Source organism: Eretmochelys imbricata, chromosome 5, assembly GCF_965152235.1.
Source record: "Eretmochelys imbricata isolate rEreImb1 chromosome 5, rEreImb1.hap1, whole genome shotgun sequence".
Classification (NCBI taxonomy): domain Eukaryota; kingdom Metazoa; phylum Chordata; order Testudines; family Cheloniidae; genus Eretmochelys; species Eretmochelys imbricata.
The window spans coordinates 73,760,837-73,788,566 of record NC_135576.1 but is presented as its reverse complement, the minus strand read 5'-3'; the positions used below and the strand labels follow the sequence as shown (position 1 = coordinate 73,788,566).

The following is a 27,730-nucleotide window of genomic DNA, read 5'->3' as shown; positions in this document are numbered from 1 at the left end:
GCAGCGTTTAAAAGGATTACATCCAGACACACAGAAAAATGACATCAAGGTGAGTGCAATGTCCTGCTTTGCTCGGCCAAAAAGGATCTTAAAAAGTGACCTGCAAATATATAGTGTAAATTCCAGCATCTTTAGATCGGTATGAGCTGAAACATCCCCAAAACTAAAAGAAAAATAAAAGCATGGCCAACATTTCCATAGGGTGTCTCAAGTTAGGCAGCTAAATAAACGTAGCCAGATTTTCAGAGGAGCACCCTATTGACTGGAAGTCAATGGGAGTTGCTGGTACTCGGCATCTATTAACATCTGATCCCTTAATCAGGATCTGGGCATCCAAGTTTGAAATTTGTGGCATAAGCTTTTGTGTGAGAATGTGCTGAATGCACCTCTTTGGGCTTGTCTACACTGACACACAGTTTGGCCTATGCAGGTGTGAATAGCAGCATGCACCAGTACTGTGTTATAACTCCCCCATGTGGAAACTGCAGGCACTAACTAAAAGAAAGAGGACTATACTAATGCAAACTAGGTATCTTTTAGTTTGCACCCACAGAATCCACCCCGGGGAGTTACACTGCAGCACTTTGGTGCACACTGCTATTTACACCCCCATAGTCCAAACTCCAGGGTAGTGCAGTCATCGCATCAGTCTGACTATTGGAGAAACTTAGAATGCATTGGTAAAGTTACTGGAATTTGGTACTTTACCTTTGCTAGGACCACTCTAATATTGTGCGTGTCTCTCATTAAAAGAGCAGCATCTGATTAGATTAAAACACTAATATACTGGAAAGTGACAAAAAAGGGTACATCTTAACTATAATGGAGCTTCATATGGGAAACAGAAGTTGATGAATGTTATAGGACAAGTTTTCAAAGAGGCTTTGTCATTTTTTTTTGCACACAAAGATGATTAATGTACAAATGGCCGACTTCATCTGCAGGTATAGGGCAGCACAAATATTTTGCATACGTGGGCTAAGCTTTTTAAAGGAGCCTACGGAAGCTAGTTGCTGAGCTTCCATTAAATGTCTATCAATTTGGTCACATTAGACTCCTTTAAAAATCCCACAAATATATTCTGTCATTTGCACGCATAAGTGACAACATGTGAAAACTGCATATGCAAACAGATACCACATGTTGAATACTTGGCCACATAAATACAGTATACGTATGCAAATACATACACACACAAGTACAACTAAAGGAGTATTTAAACAGTTCCAACTATTTTGAAAAATGTTACCTCAAAGATCTTCCATGTTTTATATACATATATGAGGATAGTGTTGTCAAAGAGAATTTTTAGATGGATTTTACATCTCTACTTTCTATGTAGACGCTATTCCAGTCTCAGTGAAAACATCTCTTTAATTGTTTCAAAGGATGTTCAGGACTCCAATATATTTGATTTTCTGTCAATAGGGGTGGATGAAAATATTACAGTGAGGTTACTGCTAGAACTAAAACAACATATTCCAAATATGAACACAAAGTATATTTTTCCAATATTGCCAAAGGTACACAAAAAAACCCATTTTGTGAAAATAAAAATTAAGTGATGACACCAAATAATCTTTTATAACTTTGATGATGGTTAAATATTTCTGGACTTTAAGACTGAGTATACAATGGTTACCAAAATGCAGTACTATGCAATTACTTTAAGAATACGTCAATAAACATTTAAAGGTTAGATGAAAATTTACACAGATATGCTGAACACATGGGAAACCAATAACATAGAGAAACCATAAATAAAGTCTTGCAGGCTTATCCTATTTTGATTTTAAAATTATTTCTATTTGGAGCCGATTGGACAGCTGAGAAGATAGTGACTAGTTCTGCATTTCTAAGTTCTTAGTAAGGGAAACCTTCCATTAACTTCAGGGGGAGATTTTTCCTGAGTAAGATCTGCATGACTGAGTCCTTAAAAGATTTCTGAAGCAAGCAGCCAAAATAAATTCATAACACTATCCCTATATTCAACTTAGAGAGTGACATCTGGTTCCTTACATTCCTATGCTCAGCTCTCAAGTTTGAGTAAAGTATAATATAACATCCGGACAACCCACAAGTTGCCCCACAGAAAAATGGTAATTTAAACACGTCTAGGCACACAGGTTAAACCTATATTTGTTTTGGTAAACAACTAAGGTGAGTGCAACATTCCATTATTGCACTAGAAGATTGTTCTACTGGAAGATTATTATGAACCATATTCAGAGTTTGCTTATATTCGGAGGCTTGAGTCTAATACACTGGGCACAATGTGGTTCCACTACATGAGATGAAGACAAAGACATGAAGAATCTCCAGAAAGGGACTCAAGATGAAATATCTGATGCAAGTCTCCAAAGGCAAACACAAAGGAGGGAAGCAAAGGCATATAATGCACAAACATGCTTAGCACACACAGAGCAAGATTCAGGATGGCCACAACCCCAAAAACAGTGAAGGGCCAAAAGGTCACGTCTGGTAAATTCACGTATGTCCAACAGTAGCCAACAGCAAGCCAGTTCCCAGTATGTAGTTGCATGCTGTGGATGAAGAGAACTCACGGTCATGCTGTTCCACTGCATATTTTAAGACCAACAAAGCCTTTTCATTCTGGCTTTATTCTCTTTGTTAGATCACACTTCATTTTTACATGCAGTTTGTGTATTCTAAGAAAGGTATTTTGGTAACTCACTCATTTGCTGTTAAAGTCAGAGTGACACTACTCTAGATTCTTAACTAACTTCTGGCATTTCAGTGCACGAAACCTGAACATCTAGGTGTTTGTAAACATATCTTTTCAAAAGAAGGGAAACCCCATGTGCAAATCTAGTATTTGTGTTCTCTATCAATTATTTCCCTCACTGGATATCTGAGTGCACAAATATTTGATTTGAACATACAGTCACAGTAACTGCATGCCTTAATGAAGTACACAACTGTGCACAAGCCTGAGCTTCTGCCTTTTAGAAAATTAGGCCCTTAATACAGCTCTAAGTTTCTCAGATCTCTTCCATGCCCCAATTCTTTTGTCCCAAAATCAGGATTTAACTGTGGCAGGAATTTTAAAATTTGTGACCATAAACAAATACATTCATTTCCTGTCAGTGTATTAAATATTGTTTATCTATTAGTTTTGTGTACTATATATTGTTTACTTCTATACCATAAAAACACAATAAAATTATTAAATAATCAACTGTTATCCTCAGACAGACAAAGCACAAAAGCAAAACTAGTTTTCTCCAATGCTGTCCAACCATTTTACAGTACTAATCATGGCATTTTGTAATATAAGGGCCAATCCCACAGGCAAAATGTTTACTATTGTAAGAAGTTCTTTTAAAGTCAATGGGAGTATGAATTACACCTGATCAAAATCATTTGTAGGTTCAGGCCCTAACATACAGATAGCGGAACAATAAGTAACACACACAGCACTTAAAAAGCTCACTTTTTTAATAGGAGGGAAGAAGCAAACATGTTTAAAGCTAATGTCCTATACTCTGCTTAAACTACACAATATGTAAGGACCCATGTATTGTGCATTTTATCTAGTGTCACCTGTCATTCATTCATTGCTTCATATACATTTTTACAGGATGCAGACAACCAGATTCTTGGTTGGTGAGCTGCATTATCTTCAATGGAGTTATACTACTTTACAACAGTTTACAACATACTTTGTGTAATTTAAGTAGAGTACAGGATTTTAAAGTGTCAAACCTATGACATACTTTATATATAAAATTTCCTTATTGTTTTTTTAATTTCTTGGCTGGTCAATAGAATTTGTCCTTTCAGAACAAAAAAAGGAATATTATAATATTCGTGTCCTAATAATTTTTGTTTTAACTACTAGTTCCACTTAAAATTAGAAAAATTGCTACCTTTTGAGGGGCCAAAATCCTCTGCCTGAACTTTTCAATTGTATCTTGACCTGCAGCAGTCCACGCACTGACAAATGCTTCTGCTTTGTCTTGATCAAGGTGAATGCTCTCCAGCTGCTGTTGCAGAATAGCTGGTTTCAGGTTATGATAGACTGCCTGTATAGCAGAAAAAAGAGTTAAATCCATTTTGGTACATGCAACTATAGTACTTTATTTAGAAAAGCACTTTTCTAAATCGGGATGCTCTTCTCTATAGAGGTCTAAAATTTTTTTTTTCAGCCTAAAATAAAGTACTCTATTAATGCAAAACAAAAATGTGTTACATGATTACTATGAGCCTGGGAGCCCCTCAATGCCAGTTGACAAAGAACCCACCATACTGTATCTGACACCAGGCCTGACGCACTCATTACATCCTACACACTGTTGTCATAATATTATCTAAAAGGTGTCATGTAAGGTGTCTTATGTAAACTGATGACATGCAGGTACCAAAAATCATTGTATGGTATATATACATGTTGTGTACAAAGTTGTGTGTATGCTGTATTTGAGAGGCAGTGCATAAATCCAGCTTGTCCTAGACAAAGGAATGTGTATTTACCTGTCTGACTGGCTTGCTTCCAGGCAGAGGACAACAGAAGTATATTTACATTAAAGTGTATATTTACAAATATACATTACAAAATGTATATTTACATTTACAATAAAGCCGTCAAGCTAACAAGCAGGGGAGAAGACGGTGTAGTAATCACATATGGGGGACAGAATCTGCATCCCAGGAAGCCTTCCTGGCTCTTGAGGCAGAGAAAACGGACATTGGAAAAATATAAGGAGAGCAAAAAGCCATTGGAGTTATCTATCACTTTGGGGACATAAGGTACAGCACCCTCTGAGCCTGTGAAAATTGGATCGCCTACTCCAGAAGCTAAGGATGTTGGTAACTTGAAGTAAAAAAGAAAACTGCTTAGGCAAAGATTGTAACTTGTTAAAATTAAGTTTTAGTCACTAGAAAACAAGTTTTATTGTGCTTGTAACCAGACCTGTCTCTTTTTCTGTTGTTTAGCATCACTTAAAATTCTGTTCTTTGTTAATAAACTTATTCTTGTTTTACTACAAAACCATCTCATTGCTGTGTATTAAAGTGAAGTGTGAGTCTAAGCTAACCTAACCAGGTGATGCGTTCTGTTTCTTTGGAGACAGAAAACTTAATTGCTATGAGTGTTCAGTGAGAGGGAATGGACACTGCAGGGAGACATCTCTGGGGGAATTCAGGTTCACTGATTGTTACCTGCAAGGCAAGGTTTGGCCTGGCAGAGTCTTGAAGAGTTTGCTGGCTAGGCAGACAGGCTGGTGTGCCAGGCAGCTGACACACAGCTTGGCAGTAGCAAAGCTCTCACTCTTTCTGGGCAGAGGGATAACACAGTAGACCTCAGTTCCGGTTGTCTTGAGTGGAATGTCACAATTACATTTTTTCAAAACTATTATTTTCCACAAGTAGGTATTATTATGCACAGCAAAAGTTACAATGGCCAACATATCTTTCCATCCATTAAAAATAAGTGTTCTATTCTTTATGGCCTACTATATCACCTTGGCACTTCTTCATGGAAGAAAAAGAAAGTGAAGCCACAAACCGTTTTTAACATTTTCTGTCTTTCTTTCCCAAACTGACCTTTTCCTAAGATTTTATTATTTTTTATAAGAGTAAAGTACAATTCAGCACAGAAGCATTTTGACTGAGTTTATTTACTGACGAAAATATTCACATTTTCTAGAAGAACAATATTAAAAATTTAGATTAGAGATGTAATTTAGCCAAAATGTATGCAAAACAACATTGAACCAAACTGCAGGCCCAAGCCTGCAAATTTTTACTCATAAAAGTAGTCCCACTTAAATGGGATTACTCGTGTGAATAAAGACTGCTTACATAAGTACATAAGAACACAAGAATGGCCATACTGGGTCAGATCAAAGGTTCATCTAGCCCAGTATTCTGTCTTCTGACAGTGGCCAATGCCAAGTGGCATAGAGGGAACGAACAGAACAGGTTATCATCAAGTGATCTGTTCCCTGTCACCTATTCCCAGCTTCTGGCAAACAGAGGCTAGGGACACCATCCCTGCCCATCCTGGCTAATAGCCGCTGATGGATCTATCCTCCATGAACTTATCTAGTTCTTTTTTGAACCCTGTTATAGTCTTGGCCTTCACAACATCCTCTGGCAAGGAGTTCCAAAGGTTCACTGTGCGTTGTATGAAAAAATACTGTATTTTGTTTGTTTTAAACCTGCTGCCTATTAATTTCATTTGGTGACCCCTAGTTCTTGTGTTATGAGAAGTAGTAAATAACACTTCCTTATTTACTTTCTCCACACCAATCATGATTTTATAGACCTCTATCATATCTCCCATTAGTCGTCTCTTTTCCAAAGTCCCAGTCTTTTTAATCTCTCCTCATACGGAAGCTGTACCATACCCCTAATGATTTTTGTTGCCTTTTCTGAACCTTTTCCGATTCCAAGTGACTTATTTCTATTTAGTTTATCAATTTGTTCCAAAACCTCCTCTAATGACACCTGAATATGGGACAGCTCCTCAGATTTTTCACCTAAAAAGAATGGTTCAGGTTTGGGAATCTCCCTCACATCCTCAGCCGTGAAGACCAATGCAAAGAATTCATTTAGTTTCTCCACAATGGCCTTATCATCCTTGAGTGCTCCTTTAGCATCTGGATCATCCAGTGGCCCCTGTCAAGGTTCCTCCCCCACTCTGAACTCTAGGGTACAGATGTGGGGACCTGCATGCAAACCTCCTAAGCTCACTTTTACCAGTTTAGGTTAAAACTTCCCCAAGGTACAAATTAATTTTATCCTTTGCCCTTGGAATATCCACTGCCACCACCAAACTCTAACTGGGTTTACTGGGAAATGTAGTTTGGACATGTCTTTCCCCCCAAAATCCTCCCAACCCTTGCACCCCACTTCCTGGGAAAGGTTTGGTAAAAATCCTCACCAATTTGCATAGGTGACCACAGACCCAAACCCTTGGATCTGAGAACAATGAAAAAGCATTCAGTTTTCTTACAAGAAGACTTTTAATAGAAATAGAAGTAAAGAAATCACTTCTGTAAAATCAGGATGGCAGATACCTTACAGGGTAACTAGATTCAAAACATAGAGAATCTCTCTAGGCAAAACCTTAAGTTACAAAAAAGACACACAGACAGAAATAGTCATTCTATTCAGCACAATTCTTTTCTCAGCCATTTAAAGAAATCATAATCTAACACATACCAAGATAGATTACTTACTAAAGTTCTAAGACTCCATTCCTGGTCTATCCCCGGCAAAAGCAGCATATAGACAGACAGAGACCCTTTGTTTCTCTCCCTCCTCCCAGCTTTTGAAAGTATCTTGTCTCCTCATTGGTCACTTTGGTCAGGTGCCAGCGAGGTTACCTTTAGCTTCTCAATCCTTTACAGGTGAGAGGATTTTTCCTCTGGCCAGGAGGGATTTTAAAGGGCTTTACCCTTCCCTTTATATTTATGACAGCCCCACTGGTTGTTTAACAGGCTTCTTACTTCTGACGTACGTAAAAAAATGTTTGCTATTACTTTTTGAGTCCTTGGCTAGCTAGTCTTAAAATTCTTTTTTGGTCTTCCTAATTATATTTTTACACTTCATTTGCCACAGTTTATGCTCCTTTCTATTTTCCTCACTTGGATTTAACTTCTACTTTTTAAGTAGAGGCTTACATGATTGATATCTTAAATAATAAAGCTATTGCTTTGTATTACTTTGTACAATATTATGAAATATTTATCTAAAACATCATCAGGGAGGAAATGTTTCTCACAGTTTTGCAAGTGTTGTTGTTTAAATATCGTATGCACCATTGCAAAGTATGTCAATGTATTTAGTGGCTTAGATTTTTTGCCACCCACAACAGCAAATGTTGCTGGCGCCGCCACAAGCAGCCGAGTTTCCAAAAAAAAATAAAATAAAATAAAAAAATAGCTATAAGTGATGTGGCATGCCCCAGGAAGTTGGGGCCCAAGGCCCCTAAGGCTGGCTCTGGTACTTAATGCCAGATTCTGATACTCTTGATACATAGCACCTTACTCCATGAGTTCTCCCATTGACTTCAACAGAAACGGGTTTGTATCTGTGAAGTTTGATTCTGCTCAGTGTGAGAGAGAGGATCACAAGCTGGTGCTCAGAGACATGTAGATAAGCACAGGATACAGACTGAGGGCAAGCTTCTACCCCCCTTTACTCACATTAAGTAGAACCTTGCTGCTCAAGTACAACCCTGACCTCAATGAGACTACTTGCCAAGTAAGGGACTATGGAACATTAGTAAAGGAGGTAGACTCAAACCTTGAATAAATAAATAGCATGACTGTGATATCTGTTTTCAGGAAGTGTCTATTTTAACTTGCTCTGTATAATAATTTTTCTACCAAACAAGCATTATGTTTCAAATATTTAACAATTCATACTGATGAAAATGGTACCTGTTCCAAAATAAATGATATAGTTTCAAGAACTAAATGAAGATCTTGCTTCTCCACTGAAAACGCAGCTTGAAGTTTTTCTTCCTCCTCTTCACTGAAACTGCTCTCAGCCTGAAGTACAAAAATGGGTTTATTCCTGGTATTCCATCTGCCATCCAGAACTCATTATCCAGAAGGCAAGTTTAGTTAAAACATTAAAGAGTCAGGGGTTTTGTTTGTTTGTTTTTAAATGGGAGAGGAAAAAGAAACGTTGTCAGAGGAAAAAATATATCAGGATACCAAGGGCCTGACCAAAGCCCCACTGACTTCAGTGAGCCTCTCCATTGCTTTTAATGGCCTTATGAAATATGCATACAAGTGCACACTTCTTCTCTCTGTATATAAAAAACATGCTTGAAATTACTATGTAAAAAACTCATCTTTTGACCACATTTGATAATATGCATTATGTGGAAAAAGTTACATATTTATACTTGACAATACAAACCCGTGACAACAGTGTAATGCACACTGGCTAGACTAGAAATAAAAGCACCAAAGAGAAGGCAAAGTTGTAGTGCATATATATATGCTTCTCTTGGTTTACTATTGACAGTCCTCTGGTCTGAACACAGTCTATTTTCTTCTAAAAGACACAATAATAAAAGTCTATTTGGGGAAATTTAGAAAACCACGTACAAAAAGTCAAAAATCTACAACATGTCGTATTAAAAGATCATTGAATGGAAAATCTTACTGAACTAATGTACTGAATGTTTAAACATAATGCAAATATTGTCATCTTTTAAAACAAAATATTCTATGTTCTAGACTTCAAACAACACAGTCAGGCCAATTAGCAATGCTGTAAGTGCACAGCTACTCAAAACAAGCAATTGGGCTATCAGACCAAAGATGATGTAATTACAAGGAGACCTAGATGGTCAAAACATTTGAATCTCTAACAAGAATGCAAAAATGAAATTGTTAGTTTAATCTTTGTATGCAGTGTTGTTGTAGCCACACTGGTCCCAGGATATTATAGAGACAAGGTGGGTGAGATAATACCTTGCATTGAACCAACTTCTGTCGGTGAGATAGACAAGCTTTCAAGTTTACACAGAATTCTTCTTCAGTCCTGAACAAGAGCTCTGTGTAAGCTTGTCTCTGTTTAATTTTTAGCTTTTAGAAGGAAACATGCAACTTTAAGTATCTTTGCTAATATAAGGAAGTTTATTTAAAATTTCCAACAATTCCACGCTCCCTACAATTAGATAACTCATGGCTCATGAAACTGGTAATATAATACAGAGTCATCAACCCAACTCAGTCATGCAAATCCAGTGCAGAACAATAGTCACCAAAAATTATTATGCTATATAATGGTCATTTAGTAGTTTAGGTGACATTAAGTTAATGGCTCTTTCCACCTGCTAGTGGGCAAATATCTTCATTCATTCATAAATAAATCACAGTTACTATTACCAGACCCTTGTTAGTAATTTCAGCAGAAAAATCAATAACTGAATCAAAGCAATGAAACAACCCTCACATTCCTGGTCCCACTAGAGCACAGTTGGAACAATAAAGGTAAATTTGTATTTTTTTTTTCAGCCATGCTGTACCTGTCCTATGTCTAGACTTCAATTTCCAATGCTATCAATTTGGCACCTTCTATCATTCTAAATTCTTTTTAAAAAATAAATACAAGTTTGCATCTATCAAACATTGATACAATGACTACGGGAAGTTGGAAACAAATGAACAAATATGTACCCATGCCTCTGGAGGGCAAGACCAAGTTTCCGTTACTATTGTTCTCACTATTATATATTGTGCTTTTCTGTTCTCTTACAACAAAAATAAATAAAAGACTTGCATCTAATCCAATTAATCTAGCTACTAGTCTTCCTTTTTCATTGTATATAGGGCACAAATGCAGATTGTGCATAGGCTTGATTCTATTCAATCTGACCCATCTAGATTCATCCATTCCTAGCATGCACACAGAGGCACATTTTTTGACTAAATATTGTACAAAACCTAACTTAGGATCAAGAGAAATATTTCATAAAGCCAAAAGAAAACTTCCAGCAAAAACAGTGTTTGTTTAGACTTAAACATTTCCTCTAGTTTTCCACTGGAGCACTTTTCTGATTCATTGGTGCCAGAAAGTCAATCTAACATCAGATATAAACAAAAGTGACTACTACTTTTCATTCTATTTTCATTGCCCAAACTGCAAAAAATGAAATACGGGCAGCCAGCATAAATTATTTATGGTGAATTAATTAATTATAGGTTTTATTCTCACTGCTAACTCCGCAAGGGTATAAGAGGGGAGAGCCAGCTCCATCCTTCCATACTATTTGCCACTCAGAACAAGATATACTTCTCTGGAGAAAGAAGGGTGTACTTTTTCTGTAATTTGAAATGATGTGTATGTTAAACATGCAAGACAAAACCTAAAGATTTAAGAAAACAGTATCTTATGACAGGATTTTAAAAAGCATAAAATACACAGTAACTGGTATGACATATTCATTACAGAGTTTAAAAATGTATTAAAAGGTGAGAGCTAAGAAGTTATTGTCATACTATACAAACCTTTAGATGAAGCTTTTGAAGGATGCGGGAGAGCAATCGAGGAAATTTGCCTGTGTCTATCATGTTAATGAGCAACACTGCTTTTTTTATGCTAAATTAAATGAAAGAGATCAGGTAAGTTTCCTAACAAACATATTGCCTTTAAACAATGTAGTGCAAATATTTTTGTTTTCCAGTGTTTCACAAACCAAGCACACTAGCACTACTGGCTTCTAATCTAAATGTTTGATACTTTAAACACAAATTATAAAAATTATAAAAATTCAAGGTGAGAGTAAGGATGAAAATAGATATAGTCCCACCCTCCAATTAAACCAAGCGGAGCTGACACCCTGGTTGCCTAAGCCCAGCCCACTGTATCATACTGACATGTTTCAGAGTAACAGCTGTGTTAGTCTGAATTCGCAAAAAGAAAAGGAGTACTTGTGGCACCTTAGAGACTAACCAATTTATTTGAGCTTATGCTCAAATATACTGACATGGTCACACTGCCCCATTAGTGGGGAAACCCACATGTTAGAAACCTCCAGAGGCGCAGTACTGACCCACTGGGGTCCCAGCCCGGGTGCCCCCGGCGCGCTGCGGAGTTGGGGGGGGGGTCCCAGCCCGGGTGCCCCCGGCGCGCTGCGGAGTTGGGGGGGGGGGTCCCAGCCCGGGTGCCCCCGGCGCGCTGCGGAGTTGGGGGGGGGTCCCAGCCCGGGTGCCCCCGGCGCGCTGCGGAGTTGGGGGGGGGGTCCCAGCCCGGGTGCCCCCGGCGCGCTGCGGAGTTGGGGGGGGTCCCAGTTGGGGGGGGTCCCAGCCCGGGTGTCAGGCTGGGGCGAGCCGGTGACGCAGGCGCTCCCGGCTCCACCCACCCCGCCGGGCCTGGGCTCCGCAGGCGCCGCTCTGCCGGGCAGTCCGTACCTGCCGCTCTCGGGGATGATGGGCGCCGCCATCCTTGGCGCCGCTGCCTGGTTCCGCCGCCAGCTCCCGGCAAGAGAGGGGGTAGGCGGGGCGGACGGGAGCCCGGCAGGCTCAGCCGGCCCCGCCCCCAGTGCCGGGCGTTGCTATGGGCGGCCCTTGCTGGCCGGCCCCCTCGCTCGCCGCCCGGCGGCCCCACCTGTCCGCCGCTAGGGGCGCTGGGCCTGGCGGCGGTTTCTCCAGGCCGCCGGCTCTCGGGTGGAAGCGCGGGAGCGAGTGGGCACGGAGCAGGGCCCTGGCCCAGCCCAGCCTCGCCCCGGCGTGGGGAGAACGGGGCCTGCAGCGGGTTTGCCCGCCGAGGGGCCCGCGCTGGGGTCTCCTCCTCCAACAGGCGGGTCTGGGAGCTCAGCGTCCTGCGCGCGTGGTGGGTGCTGGATTTGGGAGTCCGCACCGAAAGCTGGCAGTCCGGCGTCGCAGAGCCAGTGCGAAGTGTGAGGGAACAGCTGTTACAGCACCTGAGAGCAGAAGGAACCGACCCAGGAGGTTTAAAAATCCGACGGAAATCTGGTATTTGTACAGCTCCAGGCTGTTCTCAAGTCTTGACACCAGCCCCGCCACTGAAGGGGAAACTGACTATCAGCCAGAGGGAACAGAGTAACAGCCGCGTTAGTCTGTATCCGCAAAAAGAAAAGGAGTACTTGTGGCACCTTAGAGACTAACCAATTTATTTGAGCATGAGCTTTCGTGAGCTACAGCTCACTTCATCGGATGCATCCAATGAAGTGGAAAGCTTATGCTCAAATAAATTGGTTAGTCTCTAAGGTGCCACAAGTACTCCTTTTCCTTTAACCAGAGGGAAATTGACTCCAGAGGTTTTCATTGTCCAGTCTGGGGAAAATGAAAACACAGCCCTACATTTTAAAAGGCAATTGCATTCTAAAAATTCTTTACATTGATATCATCTAAGGCCTTGTTTAGATTAGGATTTAAAGGTGTGTTGCTAGAACATGTTAGTTGACACGTTCTAATTAAACACACTTGAAAAGGCTAGACCCCCTCTTGACTTTATCTCAACCAGCTTCATGTTCAGCACACGCTATATTGTCTATGCTTAAGTTTTCAAATGTGTTAAACTAAAACATTTTAACACACCTTTTTATTCTAGTCTAGATACAATCAAATTCACTACCCCCATGTGGGTGTGAGGCAGTGTCTGTCGTCATACTTAATTTTTTTTTTAAGTGCTCCCTAGAAGGCAACTTTGAGGACATAAGAGGAGAGAAAGAGAAGATCATTCTCTTCTCCGTTGGTAACGACAATCCTGTCCCAACTTCATCTCTTCACTGTTCACATCTGAAGCATGCTCAACTCTTGAAATTTGAGGCTGGTGTGGAACTTTCTGTGTGATGGCTGCTCAGGCCCTCCAACTCCCATTGATCACATCAGTTCCACACCATTTTCAGACAGCACCTTTCTCCAGAGCTCAAGGTAGTAGGGAGATCAGCGTCAATGAATCTAGTACTTTTCCCCCCTACGATCTCCATTGCATCACCTCACCCAGCACCCCTCCCAACAGGAGCAATTTCAACACCTTTCATTAGCAACAAGCCCTGTAGCACTGCTTAACACAGGGGAGGGCAAACTATGGTCCGTGGGCCGGATCTGTCCCGTTGGGGCTTACAATCCAGCCCGTGGGATTGGTTATGCAGGGCTAAGGCAGGCTCCCTGGCCCCACGTCGCTCCCAGAAGTGGCCAGCACCATATCCCTAAGGCCCCTGGGGGGGGCAGAGGATCCCATGCACAGCCCTCGCCTGCAGGCACCACCCACTTCAGCTCCCATTGGCTGAGAAGAGGCACCATGGCCAATGGGAACTTCGGCAGTGGTACCCACAGGTGAGGGCAGCGTGCAGCAGAGCTGCCTTCCCCACCCCACCGAGCCACTGCCGGACATGCTGGCCACTTCCAGGAGCAGCGCGGGGCCAGGGCAGCAGGGAGCCTGCTTTAGCCCTGCTGCCACCCCAGAGCCTGCTCCCTGCACTCCAAACCCTAACCCCCTGCCCTGAGCCCCCTCCTGCACTCTGCATCCCCTCCTGCACCTCAGCCCCTTGCCCTGAGTCCCTTCCTGCACACCACACCCCCTCCCACACCCCTTGCCCCAGCCCTACATTCATGGCCCTGCATACAATTTCCCCACCCCTGACCTAACTACCATTTTACCCCCCACCCAGAAGCACACATGCAACCATTGAAGCAATACTTCCCAACACACTAGCACTAAATGGATGTATTTTTATTTTAGATTTATAAAATAGGCATTGGTAAAGCCTGGGTGCATTTATTATAATAAAGAAATGAAAAAGCTGGAAAGAACAGGTAAATGTGGTTGAAAGGTTTGTGAGATATTACCAGAAAGGACTTGCCAGCAGATTGCTGAGACAGTGATTTCAGAAAGAAGACTGAAGTTGTTTGGATATGCTGTATGGATGTCAAGAAACTGTACTACTAGACAAGCCCCTGATTGGATGCCCCTTGTGGGAGGCAGAAAAGAGGAGGACAACACATGACACATAAGAAAACAATTGAGAAAGATACTGCTGACATGGAAACAGACTATAACAGAGCAAAGAACATTGCATTAGACAAATGGAGGTGGAAAGACTGGGTTGCCTTGTGTCAGAAGGCACAAGAGCATCTAATATATAATAACAAAGGATTATGGAACGGGGGTCATGGCAAGAAACCATGGCAGGTGCTGGAATCAGATGGAGAAAGGTTGAGAATCCTTGATCGAAGGAATTATTAATAATGTATGTAAAGAAACGTGTTAAACATATAGAGTGAAATCCTAGTCATGTTGAAGTCAACAGGAATTTTGCCATTGACTTCAGTGGGGCCAGGATTTTATCCATTATTTTTTAAAGGATAGTGGTTATTTAAGTAAATCCTTTGTTCAGAACAGAATTCAGTATATACTGCACCCCAGAAAAAAAAGTCTGAGTAAAACCACTGACTTTACTCCAATAGAGGAATTGAATTCTAAAGTGGAGGTCTCCAGAGTGAGGGAATAACAGAATTCCCACCAAATATATTAGCAGGATTTAAATCCACAATCTCTTTTATGAAAGTCAACTATTTTTTCAAGCTATCCTATAAAAGATAATTAAATACAAATGTTGCGTTTATTTTTACACATTTTCATGCAACCACCAGAAGACATACAACCCATGAATAGAGTAAAAGCAAATTAAAGTTGGCCAAAAAGTTAAGATTTCACACTAGGGTAAAAGAATTTTAACATAGCCTGATGCTTGGGAAGCTCTACATGCCTGGAGAATCTCTCAAAAATCAGCCCTTTAAAAGGACTAGGTAGACTGGAAATCAGATAATTTTTTTAAAAAGGATTTCAATCTAGTTCAGGTATTGCATATGCCCCACAATATCCTGGCCAGTTCTGGGTTTACAGTTATATTTTCCTATGTTTAAAATGTTTTTATCTCACCTACTACTGTATGAAAGACCAACAGAAATAACAAAGGAAACTGATTAGAAGGAGTAAGCGGTGAAACTGTACACAAAGAGCTGTCAAATGCACAAAATAAAACTGAAAAGAGAAAAAAAATCTATTTTTTCCTCCTGTCTTTCATTTATATTCATTTTAGGTGTTTCTTGTAACAATAATAGGTTAAAAAGTTCAGACATAAGTGGAATTTTTTAAATGTACAGTGTCCTTTGAATATGGGGGTTGAAAAACATGATAAAAAATTGCACCCCTATTCAAGTGATTTATTCATGCAGTGTGATTAACAGATCTTTTCAAAACGGTCCAAAGGTATGTTCCACCATTTAATAGTATATCAATACCATAAATTGCCCAGCTTTGTTGCTCTAGACATACTGCTGTAGACCTTGAAGTGAATGGGCTGTGGTGAGGTGCTTTAATCCATCTACAGAAATCTTTTGCAGGATCAGAGTCCTAAGCATTATGGCTGAGATTTTAGGGAATTTAGCTGAATTTAACTAATGAACATTGGGCTTCTAAATCCCTTGAACAGCTTTTTAAATCTCAGTCTCCATGACCATCTATGCCTTACCCTTCTCAGATGTAGAATCATATATTCTGTTCTATTGTAGGCTGTGATGCACAAGTACCAATAGACCCTTAAATACTGTTTTCATATCATTTGCACAGAAATGTTTTACAGCCTGTTCTCATCACTCAACTTTTCAGTTAGGATTCATGCAGGAATTTCCTTTGTGATTTTTTATTTTTAAAATACTCCTACAGGAGACAGAGGAAATATGAATAACTAAAGAATGCTTTGAAAATGTCCATATTCATCCCTATTTCCAACTCCAAAGTATATTTTGGATCTGCCCCTCCCACAATTTGTTCTTCTCATTGTCATTCTGTACTCCCTCACTCCTTCTCTTTTCCTACCCCCTCATTTATGTTTCATCACTTGCCCTCTTCTGGCATTTGTCCTTATTTCTGAAGCACACTCTTGTATCCCTATCTTGAACACACTATGTGTCTCTATAGTTCCGAATGTACACCCATGAATTTATAGAACTACTTAAAAATTGTTTTCAGTATGCTGTTTGTACAATGCACCTGGCCCTAAAAGTTGACTGTGTAATCATCCTGCTACTAAATAAAAATAATGTTTCACATGAACTTTCTCTTACTGCAACTATTTATGTAGCAAATGGTTTATGCAAAAGCATCTAGCAAACTATAAAGTTGTGAAGCAAGAGATGGGACTGAAAATAACTACTAGGATTACTATGTCGTTATGGAACACATCCAGCCTTATATATTTGGAGTTCAAAATCTAACTGAAAAAATAAACCCTCTAGTAAAATATATTTTAAATATATGCTCATTTTGGCTGTGTACATCATAAACAAGCATTGCCATTGTTGGTTTCTGTTGATGAAATATATATTAGGTATATTTTTATGGGCTAGATTCTACTACCCTTATGCTGAGTTATACCTTTCTCTTTGAATAGTTCCACTCAACTCAATGAGACTACTTACAGAGTAAGATACTACGCACTCAACATGTACAAGGGTGCTAGAACGTGGCCTTAGGTAATTAATCACTGTGGATTTCTAGGACTACGTTGTGCATCTTTTACTCATGCAGGTGCGCACTTACTCACATGAGTAGTCAGTGCTTCACAATGTAAGGGTTACATAATCTAACTTCTATAATCAAGAGCAGTATCTGCAGACAATAATTTGTTCATAATGTGAACCTACATGTAAGACATGATCTTATGAGGGACCAAGGTCCATACACTCCCACTTGAATAGAGATGGAGGGAGCTCAGTACCATACAGGATCTGGCCCTAAGAGAACAATAAAATTACTGGTTTCAGAGTAGCAGCCGTGTTAGTCTGTATTCGCAAAAAGAAAAGGAGTACTAATGGCACCTTAGAGACTAACCAGTGTATTTGAGCATAAGCTTTTGTGAGCTACAGCGCACTTCATCGGATGCGTTCAGTGGAAAGTACAGTGAGGAGATTTATATACACACAGAACATGAAAAAATGGGTGTTACCATACACACTGTACGGAGAGTGATCACTTAAGATTGTAATGGATTTCTTACCTTCAGTCCTTTTGGTACGATGTCCATCTGTTTGCATTTGGAAAGGAAGATGATGTCTGTCTGTATCTGTACGAGTTTTTTCATGAGGTTAATAGATTTCCACTCCATAGTCACTGCATTTAGCCGTATGGAGTGGAAATCTATTAACCTCATGAAAAAACTCGTACAGATACAGACAGACATCATCTTCCTTTCCAAATGCAAACAGATGGACATCGTACCAAAAGGACTGAAGGTAAAAAATCCATTACAATCTTAAGTGATCACTCTCCTTACAGTGTGTATGATAAGACCCATTTTTTCATGTTCTGTGTGTATATAAATCTCCTCACTGTATTTTCCACTGAACGCTTCCGATGAAGTGAGCTGTAGCTCACGAAAGCTTATGCTCAAATAAATTGGTTAGTCTCTAAGGTGCCACTAGTACTCCTTTTTTTTTTTTTTTCTTTTTTTAATAAAATTACTTTTATGGATGGAAAGAAAGGGAAAAAGCCTTTGCATGTTTCATGCCAAGGTCAAAATCAGAGTTGATGAAGTGCCAGTATTACATTGTAACAAATGTACAAAGGGTGCTGTTAGTCCAAATTTCACACATCTGCTTTCCAAGTGGAATGAGATCAGATATGCTAAATGCTAAAGATTATGTCTAATGTGCCAAAGTGAGAATCTACAGACTAAGCATTGTCTTTGTTACAAGATAAGAAATTTAACAGAACTAGGATATTATGATTCTGGTGAAACTATTTATCTGGGGAATGTCTCAAATTCTACTGGTTTGGGGCTAGAGTCCTTAATCTGGTTTGGAAATAGTGCTTGAGCTCAATTTTGCTTTGTTAGAGGGTGTTAAAGGGATCAAGAGAGTTGCCTGAAAAAGGCTTCAAAGCAATTTTTTTTTACTGCAGAGTCTGGTGAACATTAACTATAGAGTTCGTTCCTCAACAAATGCTGACGTGTATAAGTTCAATAACAGGACGGATTAATTTTCCTCTAAATGATGGAGTGGATCTGACTGGCTTCTAGCCAATACACAGAAGTTTATTTTAAACCAGAAGGAATGGGTTAGTGGTCTAAGCATAGGATTGAAATATCTAGACTCTCTGGAGCCACAGATTTGAATTCTCTCAAAGCCGACAATCCTTCATCCTTCTTAAGCATTATAAATAAATTAAGTACCATATAATTTACTGGGTGAGGATCTTTTGGACAAGACTGTAAAATTAGGCTCCATGTGGACAAGATCATATGACACTTTTCATATAAATAGGGGGGTCTCCATCACCTGCTGTTTTACAGAATGCCATAGACCATTTGGCTGCTACCCTCCACTCCAGAGGTACTGGTGTATGTACAAACTGTAATTTAAAGTACTTTTGGATCCTTTGGGTGGAAGGAATTACCTAAATAATAATACTAAGCTCCAATAAATAACTTTTTACCCAGAGATCTGAAAGTGTTTAACAAAGAAAGATAAATATGAATAGCTCAATTTTATAGATGGGAAAACTGAAGCACAGAGAGGTGAAGAGACTTGCCCAACGTCATATAGTGTGTCAGTGGTGTTTTTACATGAGCTATAATGTGCCAGATCTTCAGCTGGTGTAAGTCATAGCTCCATTGATTATAGTGGAGTTACAATGATCTATGCTACAGATCTGGACATGTGATTAAATAGCAGTTATCTTCAATTGCTAACTATCCTCTACTAAATCTGATGGAGTACGATGAAAATATGCAGCTGAGACCCAAACAGAAACTGAATCACACAGTGGCTCTATTTTATTCTCCCAGTTGTCAAGAACATAAAGGGTAGAATTTGCTTAGCTGGTCTTTGTGGTCATATAGAATCTAGACAACAATGACCAAGCAAATGAGAATTTAGGGGAGAAAAGTTTGTGATGTGGCTGAAAAAATTCAGGAACCAAACGTTTGCTAGTTCAGACACATGCAGTGGACAAATGAAGAGGACCTGATGAAGACAGCATGGCAGGAAGGGATGGTAGAACCTACGGAAAGCCAAGGAAGCAATGGACGGCTGGGAAGCAATGGACAGCTGGTTGGATTGCATCAAAAAAGATGGTAAGCAGAAGGACCTTAGTACTGTCTCAGACAGACAAAGATGGTGGATGCTTGCATGATGACCCAACCGCAGGTGATGGGATAAGAAGATTGTGTGATGGTATCTTATCTTAATCAGTCGATATTTTTAATGTATCTGGGTTTTCATCTTATTTTAGCCATAGCGAGAACTCTGAGGCACTAGAACTGTCAGAAAAGAAGCTGTGTGTGTATGGAATAGATATGCTAAGTATAATGACCCTGTTTAACTTCTATAATTTGAAGTGTGTCAGTGAAAGAGAGAGACAGAAAGTGTGTATGTGTGGACAGACCTTGTGGGGTGGTCCAGAGGTCTCCTCCCCCCTGTATTTTTTTAAATTAGCCTTCTAGAACAAAGTTATTCCAAAGAGCAAAATATTTGCTCTTTAAAAGTATTTTTATAAGGCAAAAAATGATTTTGTACTATTATGAGAGGTGGTGGTTTTGTAGGAGGCAGGAAAATCATCCAAACCTTCCCTTTAAGTTGCTGGCAGATTTTAACTAAAGATCACCTGCAAGTCCCCTCTAACATAGTACTGAATATTTGACATTTAACTACACAAAGCCCAAGTGCAATAGGCAAGTGCCTAGGTTTTGTTTCACTTTTGTTACTACTTGTTTCTTATCTGTCGCTGAGTTTCATTATCAATAAATAACATATGCTTGACGTTGTGTGGTTTTGTTTTCTGCAGCTGCGCTTATGTGAATTAAACTTGTGCACTGACTGCTGCTCATTCTGCATACAGGAAACAGTAGAGGGAACATTGTTTGGAAACAGGAAGAACCATCTTCAAATTGTGTCGTAGTTCCCTATGTACCATGATATTATTTTTATTGCCCTTTTTCTCCCTCCCCCTTCCTTTTTATTTCTTACAACCGCTTGTTGCATATTCAGATTAGACTGCAGCTCTTCAGAGCAGGAGCTGTCTTTCGCTCAGTGTTTGTATATGCCCAACAGAATGGAGTCAAAAGCCATTTTAGGATTTCAAAGTGCTACTAGAAGACAAATAATGGGCCTGTAAATGGATTTCTTTGTAGATATACATTATTCTGGTTTTTAATCACTTGCTTCAGGGATTTATTTATGAAGGTTAATCTGTGTCTAGCTGAATCTGTCCAAGAGAATGTTCATTTTCTTCCATGGCTTTGGGGCAGCACTGCCATGTAGACTACCCCAGGGCTGAAAATCCCAGGTTTCCAGGGTCCCCCGCTCAGGGGCAACCCAGCCACAGGGACTAATAGCAGCAGTGAAACTACCATAAATCACGTCAATTAGGACTGTCAAGTGATTTAAAAAATTAATCGTGATTAATCACACGATTAATTGCACCGTTAAACAATAATAAATGGTATTCTATTTAAATATTTTAGGTGTTTTCTACATTTTCAAATATATTTATTTCAATTACAACACAAAATGCAAAGTGTACAGTGCTCACTTTATATTTATTTTTGATTACAAGTACTTTCACTGTAAAAAAAACAAAAGAAATAATATTTTTCAATTCACCTAATTCAAGTGCTGTAGTGCAATCTCTTTATTCTACATTTGTAAATTCAATTTCATGATACTGTACAAAAAAATATTGCATTCAAAAATAAAATAATATAAAATTTTAGGGCCTGCTGTTCTGCTATACAAAGCACAGGGGATCTTTATAGGGGGGAAGGCAGCACGCTGCATTTATTGAGAATACAACAGTTAGCATATGCTTTTCAGTCTCACACACATACACATCACGCACACAGTCCTGCCAGTTGATGCTTTTATAGTTCCTAGTCTGTTCTAGCTCGAGTCAATCTAATGGCCAGTTAGACTGAACACAAGTTAGGAGCTGGGCTCTGTCGGTCGCGATCCGATGCTCCAAGGTTTTGGCAGGACTGAACCCAGAGTTTTATGGCAAAACACCCCAACTTTATACTTGTAAATTCCCATTTGAGTCCATGCATTTTGCAATGTCATCCTGTAATTATTAGTCCTTAAGTGGTGGTAATCTTGGGGTTTTCCGCTGTTGTCATTTGATGGTTATTGTCGGGCTTCTCATCGTTATCTCCTATTTGTTGTCTTGCCTTCGAGGGTGGTTGCCTCACCTCTGAGGCAGTCAATGCTGCTAACATGTTTAGCATAGGATACAATGGATGTTTTTTGATTGTCTCCTGATGTTTCTAAGTCTTTTACTTTTTTTTGACCACCTGGACATTTGTGATGGCTTTCACACCTTACCTTTTCGTGATGGATGCATTCCTCATTCACACAAACAATCTCTCACAGAGAAGACAGCAGTATTTTATATTCAGCAGAATACATTGTAAATTAAACTTCACTAAATCTTGTGATCAAAACAGTTTACATTGTGGCTCAGGCCTTTAACATTCCTTTAATCTAATTAACACGGACACAATATAAGATCCTGTCTTTTACTCACTAAACCTTAAACCAAAGAAATGTCTAGAGGGAAGTTTATAATGCATATAGGAAACAAGATCCCAGTCTCAGATGGTCATTACACAAAGTAAAACTATTTCCCCATGCTTATTTTTGCCCCCTACTATTACTCACACCTTCTTGTCAACTGTTGGAAATGGGCCATCCTGCTTATCACTACAAACGATGGTTTTTTCCCTCCTGCTGATAATAACTCACCTTAATTAATCACTCTCGTTAGTGTGTGTATGGCAACACCCATTTTTCCATGTTCTCTGTGTATATATATATATCTTCCTAGTGTATTCTCCACTGCGTGCATCCAATGAAGTGGGTTTTAGCCCATGAAAGCTTATGCTCAAATAAATTTGTTAGTCTCTAAGGTGCCACAAGTACTCCTGGTTCTTTTTGCTGATACAAACTAACATGGCTATCGCTCTGAAATCTATCATTCCTTTCTGTTATTCAAAAGGGGTGGCTGGCAGAATTAATTCAAAGTTTACATCAATTTTTATAGTACAATTATAAAATCGTGTCCCTACACTGCAAGTCCACTCAGTCCTACTTCTTGTTCAGGCAATTGCTCAAACAAGTTTGTTTACATTTGCAAGAGATAATGCTGCCCAGTGCTTGTTTACAATGTCACCTGAAAGTGAGGGAGATCTGTGACTCCAATCACCCCAAGAGCGGTGCTCCTTCCTTCCTCTATCTTCAGAGGAGAGGGTCGGCAAGGGGAAGGAATCTCTTACTGACTCCGTAGTCAAGGAGTTGGAGGAGTGAGACTTTCTTGCCACCAAATGAGCCCTGGAGCACTGGGTGGTTCCCCAGCTTACCAGATCAATCACTGAGATGGTCTGGTCAGGTTAGGTGGTCTTCTCTGCTTTGGGAACCAAACAGGTCTTTGTAGATCTCTCTTAAGCCCTGGTCTACACTGGGGGAATCGATCGAAGTTATGCAACTTCAGCTACATGAGTAACGTAGCTGAAGTCGACATACTTAGATCGACTTCACTGTATTTTCCACTTTATGCATCCAATGAAGTGAGCTGTAGCTCACGAAAGCTTATGCTCAAATAAATTGGTTAGTCGCTAAGGTGCACAAGTACTCCTTTTCTTTTTGCGACTTACCATAGCGTCTTCACTGCAGTGAGTCGACTGCTGCCGCTTCCCCGTCGACTCTGCCTGTGCCTCTCACGGCGCTGGAGTACAGGAGTCGACAGGAGAGCACTTGGGTGTCGATTTATCGCATCCAGACTAGATGCGATAAATCAATCCCCGCCTGCCGATCCGGCAGGTAGTGAAGACATACCCTAAGAGAAAGAGCTTCGGGTGGGATTCCCTCATTTTGGGGGGCCTTTTCCAAAAGGCACAACATATAGAGCACTTGTGCAGTACATATGCTTCACCAAGGCAGAAGATGAAGAGTGTCCATCACGGATGAGAATAGCTGCCTCACAGGAAGGACATGATTTGAATACTGGAGATTTCGAATCCGCCACATCCCAAGGTGTCCAGTGCCGGATCACCTTCTAGACATGAAGCCTTCTTTCTACTTTTCTTTTTTGCAACAGGCTTAGAAGTAGAAATTTAACTGTACTGACCTAGATAGTGTTCTATGCTGAGAACACTAACTACAACTAACTAACAAATAAACAAGGAAAGAATCACCCAGTGAGCAGAGTCACGGACACTACAGGGGTTCTGTCTCACAGACATGAACAGTAAGAAGGAACTGGAGGGCAGTTGTGGCTGTACTGCCATTTATGCCCTCAGCTATGGGGCACCAGACGACATGCAGGGTGCAAGTGCAGCCCCAATAGACATTGCTACCTGCCCGCATGCAGTGCATGCACACCAGGAGAAGCAGAATACAAGCGGAGTCACTCGAAGAAGAATGGATTTGTCATACGTTGTATAGGTGCATATGTGAAAAAAATTAATGAGGAAAAAAATCAAAGCAATGTGATCCTGTTTTCCAGAGTAAGGATGTTGTCTGACCACAGCATTCCTGACACCTGTAATTTTAAAAAGTAAAGACTTAGGAAGACCTTGTTAGCTGCCTCAGCAAAGTTGCCAAGGATTAAGGAGAATGAAATATATACTTGTCCCTAATGGTGAGGATTAAGGCACATTGGTGAGGCAGAGAAAGGCGCATGAGCACCACCAACAGGTACTTTAGCCAAGTCAATCCTGCCCCTTTCACAAAACCAAAATTCACTTTTATTAAAGGTTAAAAAATAAAAAAGAATGAAAAGAAAAACATTGCTCAGTTACAAAAGCTAGCAGAAAAACATCATTCAGGGACAAAAAATGGTAACATGCTGATCACTTCACCAGCTTCAGTCTCAATTCTCTCATAAACCCATTTTCTATTACAGCGACATTCTGGTCCACATTTGTTCGAATTGCACTTAGGGCACGGATAGAAGCAACCCAGGCAGTTCTTCTCCAGGCAGTCACACAAATCCATGTTATTACAAAGCAGCCTGCCATGTTTGTCATACTTCTTCATAGTTCTGTTAGAGAAAAACAGTGACCTTCAGAGAATATTTCAAACACGCTCAATGACTGAAGTAAGCTAATGAGGAAAAATCTACATAGGAGCAAGTACTTTCTTCTGAACACTCTTGCAACATAGCGAAATGCCAATATAAGATTCTGATAGTAATAGACAGTTATTAAATGTTAAGTAATGTGTGCCACAAAAATAAGTCAAACTTCTATTAAACTAAATAGAGAAAGTCTATTTACTCTGCTAAACATTCACATTTTAAACAAGGTCTATGAAAATATTTGTTTTTTAATTTTCTGTATATTGAGTAAACATCTCAATTTCAAAAGACATACAATAAATCAAAGATACTGTCTTACTTGTGTTTATAAAAAAAATCTTGGTTCATCTTTGCCATACGCTCTTTCTTCTGCTGCTCTCTAGTTTCAGGGTTGAAGTCGGCTACCTGAGGTCCTGGGTTTTGAAACGCTAAGCATTTTAGTTGCCGCTCTATTTGCTGCTATGAATGAACAAACAAAGGAAAGATTATAAACACCAAAGCTAACCAGAATTTTTTTATTTACTGCCATATATGTTTGCTAGTTTTAATCTTCTTAATAAAAATATAAAAGGACACAGTGATTGGCATGTAAGGCAAAAACCTGACCTACTGTAGCATAGTCCCATTTAAAAACCGTTCACCCATCTATTAATTTTTTAACCAATTATGCCCAAGGCCCATTTTGTCAACTAACAGAGGAGGGCATAGCCAATTTTATGCAGGTGTGAATGCAGAGAAAGAAGGTGGGTAAGCATGACATGACAGCTCAAGCTGCAATGTCCACACTGCTATTTTTAGTGTGCTGGATCAAACCTCACTAGTGCAGGTCTGTCTGCCAGACCTGGGAGGTTCTCTCCCAGCTGCAGTGTAGACATACCCAGAGAGCTCAGGTTGTAGTACCTCACCACAAAGATTATATTGGTTGTTTTTCTCTTGGTTTTTGAAAAATTATCACCGTGGACAGAAACACTCCCTTCCTGTAAAGGCCTAGCTAGAGTGAATTCAAGAACAGGAAAGAGGGAGCTTAGCACTTGTGTTGTTCACTTTCTGTCAGAGAGATTGGACCACATCAAAAATGCCATCTAAGAAAGCAGACATTGCATTTTCTAAAATATTTTGCAGTTAGATATTGTTGCCATTGTGTGTTTTCCTTTGAATCAGAACGAGTTTCAAAACAGAAGTTCTAACAGAAACAGAGTTGCTGAAAGATTGTTTGATTTCTGCCTCTCAGTAATACACCCTTTCAAACTTTCATAGCTCATTCACAATGCTGTTTGGAGCCTTTCTGCCCTGTCCCTTGTTTATATCTATGTTGCCTGATCCCTACCAATTACCCATAAGATCTTTCTGACTGGTCTAGGCCCTCATCTATGTTATATTAGCTCTTCTCCAAATTCTCCCCTGTGAACCTAATTTTGCATTCTTCAAGTTACAGTTTCTTGGACAGTTCTTACAATATGAATATATATCTCAACATCTGAAAAAAACCCTTTAATAAGGATATTGCATCATTTGCAATTATTCTGAAAATAATTATTAATGTTGCAATAATTAGGAAAGCATTATTGCAACATTAAACAATAAAATGAAGGTCCACTAAAGTACACAATGTGCCTTTAAGGTAGTAATTCAGTAGCCTACAATGTAAAAGAAAATACTGTCACTGTCCTAATCTGAGCTGGATCATTCTTTCTGTTCTCTTACCCGCCTCTGTTCCCTCAGCTCTCCATGGCCTATCTCTCCAAGAAGAATCTGGGGGCAAGGAGAAGGTATGGAAGATCATTAGGGCAGGAAAGAACAACTCGCAGGACTGAAGTGTATGAAGAAAGGAGAAGAGTGGAGGAACCAAAGCAAACAATTCATAGAGATTGACAGTACTTTAGCAGGGTTATTTTATTGTATTTTTGCTGGAAATCTGGATTTACAATCGGATTAAACTGTTTTGGGGGGTTAAGAATGGGCCTTATTCTCCAATGTCCTACAACTTGGTTTGTCATTTACACCAGTACAATGCAATTGCGAGTAAGCATAAAATGTTACCAGTCAGAACAGTAGCATTTTACACCTACTTTTCACTCACTACACACATGATGTCGTAAATGATGACACAAGGTGCAAGGTGGTAACATTTATTTGGGATTCTCAAGATTTCTGTAACAGTAGATTATTTTATTTATAAATTAATCTTATCTTCTCAAACATAAATTTATGTGAATCAGCTTCCATCATCTTCATTTCAGACTCCACCATATTGTTTCGCTCACAGTCTATATTAATTTTTTTAACAACAATGTGCTCCCAGGGACGGGTTCCAGTCACTCCACACTGGTGGTAGCAGTGGGAGCTTAAGCAGATTCTCTGTTGTTGTGGCACATGTCCAATAGCCAACTTTTATTTGCAAGCTAGCTAACATCAACTTCTGATAAGCAGTGGGGCAACCTCATCAGCTGGCCACATGTAGACATTTAAATTTTGTGGGTAGAAATTGGGTTTTACTGTTAAAATGCAGTCCCTACTCATAGGTTACAAACGTTCCAACTGGAAGCAAATAACAGACAATAATGGAGGCTGAAATGCCAAACATAAGGAATCCCTTCCAGAACTCAGGGTAAAATTAATTACAAAGATTACTTCCTGTTGAGAGGACTGTCCCACTTTCCTGCATCCTCCCTTGCTAATGCTAGAACTCTGAATGGCTCTAAACACTCTGTTAAGTATCTGCACATGTATTGCTGTCATTTCACTATTTGCCTTTACTTATAATTGCACATTTGTTCCAATGCCCTGATCAGTAACACAGTACTTCAGAAGTCATACCAGTTGCTTCTGTGCTATTTGACAATCCTTAGCAGGAGGGGCATGTGCTTCTGCAGGTTCCTCATGGGCAGAATTGCTTTTCTCAGTACAATTTTCTTCCAAATGATCGCTCATTTCAAGACACTAAAAAAATGAAACATCAAAAACTGAACACTTTAAAGAGATATATACAGGTATGAGAACCACAGACTTATGACAGGGAGCTGGTCAAACTTTTAAATTGACCAGCTGGTATCCATCTCAGACCCTCAAAGGTTCTGGACCCACATTGCTTACTGAAAAAAGTGTGTCAGTATCAGATTCTATTTTAGAAATGTCATTAAAATTC

General features: G+C 39.8%; 2 protein-coding genes across 8 annotated transcripts in view; both read right to left on the bottom strand.

Annotated features, from left to right (window-relative positions):
• Positions 1-12,025, bottom strand: part of COMMD10 (COMM domain containing 10) — a 159,116-nt gene extending 147,091 nt beyond the window's left edge. For 6 of the 7 annotated variants that reach the window (XM_077817348.1, XM_077817349.1, XM_077817354.1 and 3 more), the window contains exons 1-4: positions 11,901-12,025; positions 10,998-11,088; positions 8,412-8,522; positions 3,891-4,046 (exon numbers count right to left, since the gene is read on the bottom strand). In XM_077817348.1, the coding sequence (XP_077673474.1) occupies positions 3,891-4,046; positions 8,412-8,522; positions 10,998-11,088; positions 11,901-11,932 (390 nt within the window). In that variant the 5' untranslated portion in view covers positions 11,933-12,025. The remainder of the gene's footprint in view (positions 1-3,890; positions 4,047-8,411; positions 8,523-10,997; positions 11,089-11,900) is intronic. The other variant, XM_077817351.1, reaches the window with a different exon arrangement.
• Positions 12,026-24,326: 12,301 nt separating this feature from the next.
• Positions 24,327-27,449, bottom strand: ARL14EPL (ARF like GTPase 14 effector protein like). Its single transcript, XM_077816401.1, has 3 exons — positions 27,403-27,449; positions 24,905-25,044; positions 24,327-24,549 (listed from the first exon to the last, which is right to left on the bottom strand). Exons 2-3 carry the CDS (start codon positions 24,940-24,942, stop codon positions 24,327-24,329), a joined length of 261 nt encoding a protein of 86 aa, XP_077672527.1. The 5' UTR covers positions 24,943-25,044; positions 27,403-27,449.
• Between the last annotated feature and the right edge of the window lie 281 nt (positions 27,450-27,730).

Coding starts and splice junctions, on each gene's coding strand:
- ARL14EPL (XM_077816401.1), bottom strand. CDS start 24,942: ATGGCAAAGATGAACCAAGATTTTTTTTATAAACACAA. Junction 24,550..24,904: donor GATTTTTTTTATAAACACAA/GTAAGACAGTAT, acceptor TTTCTCTAACAG/AACTATGAAGAAGTATGACA.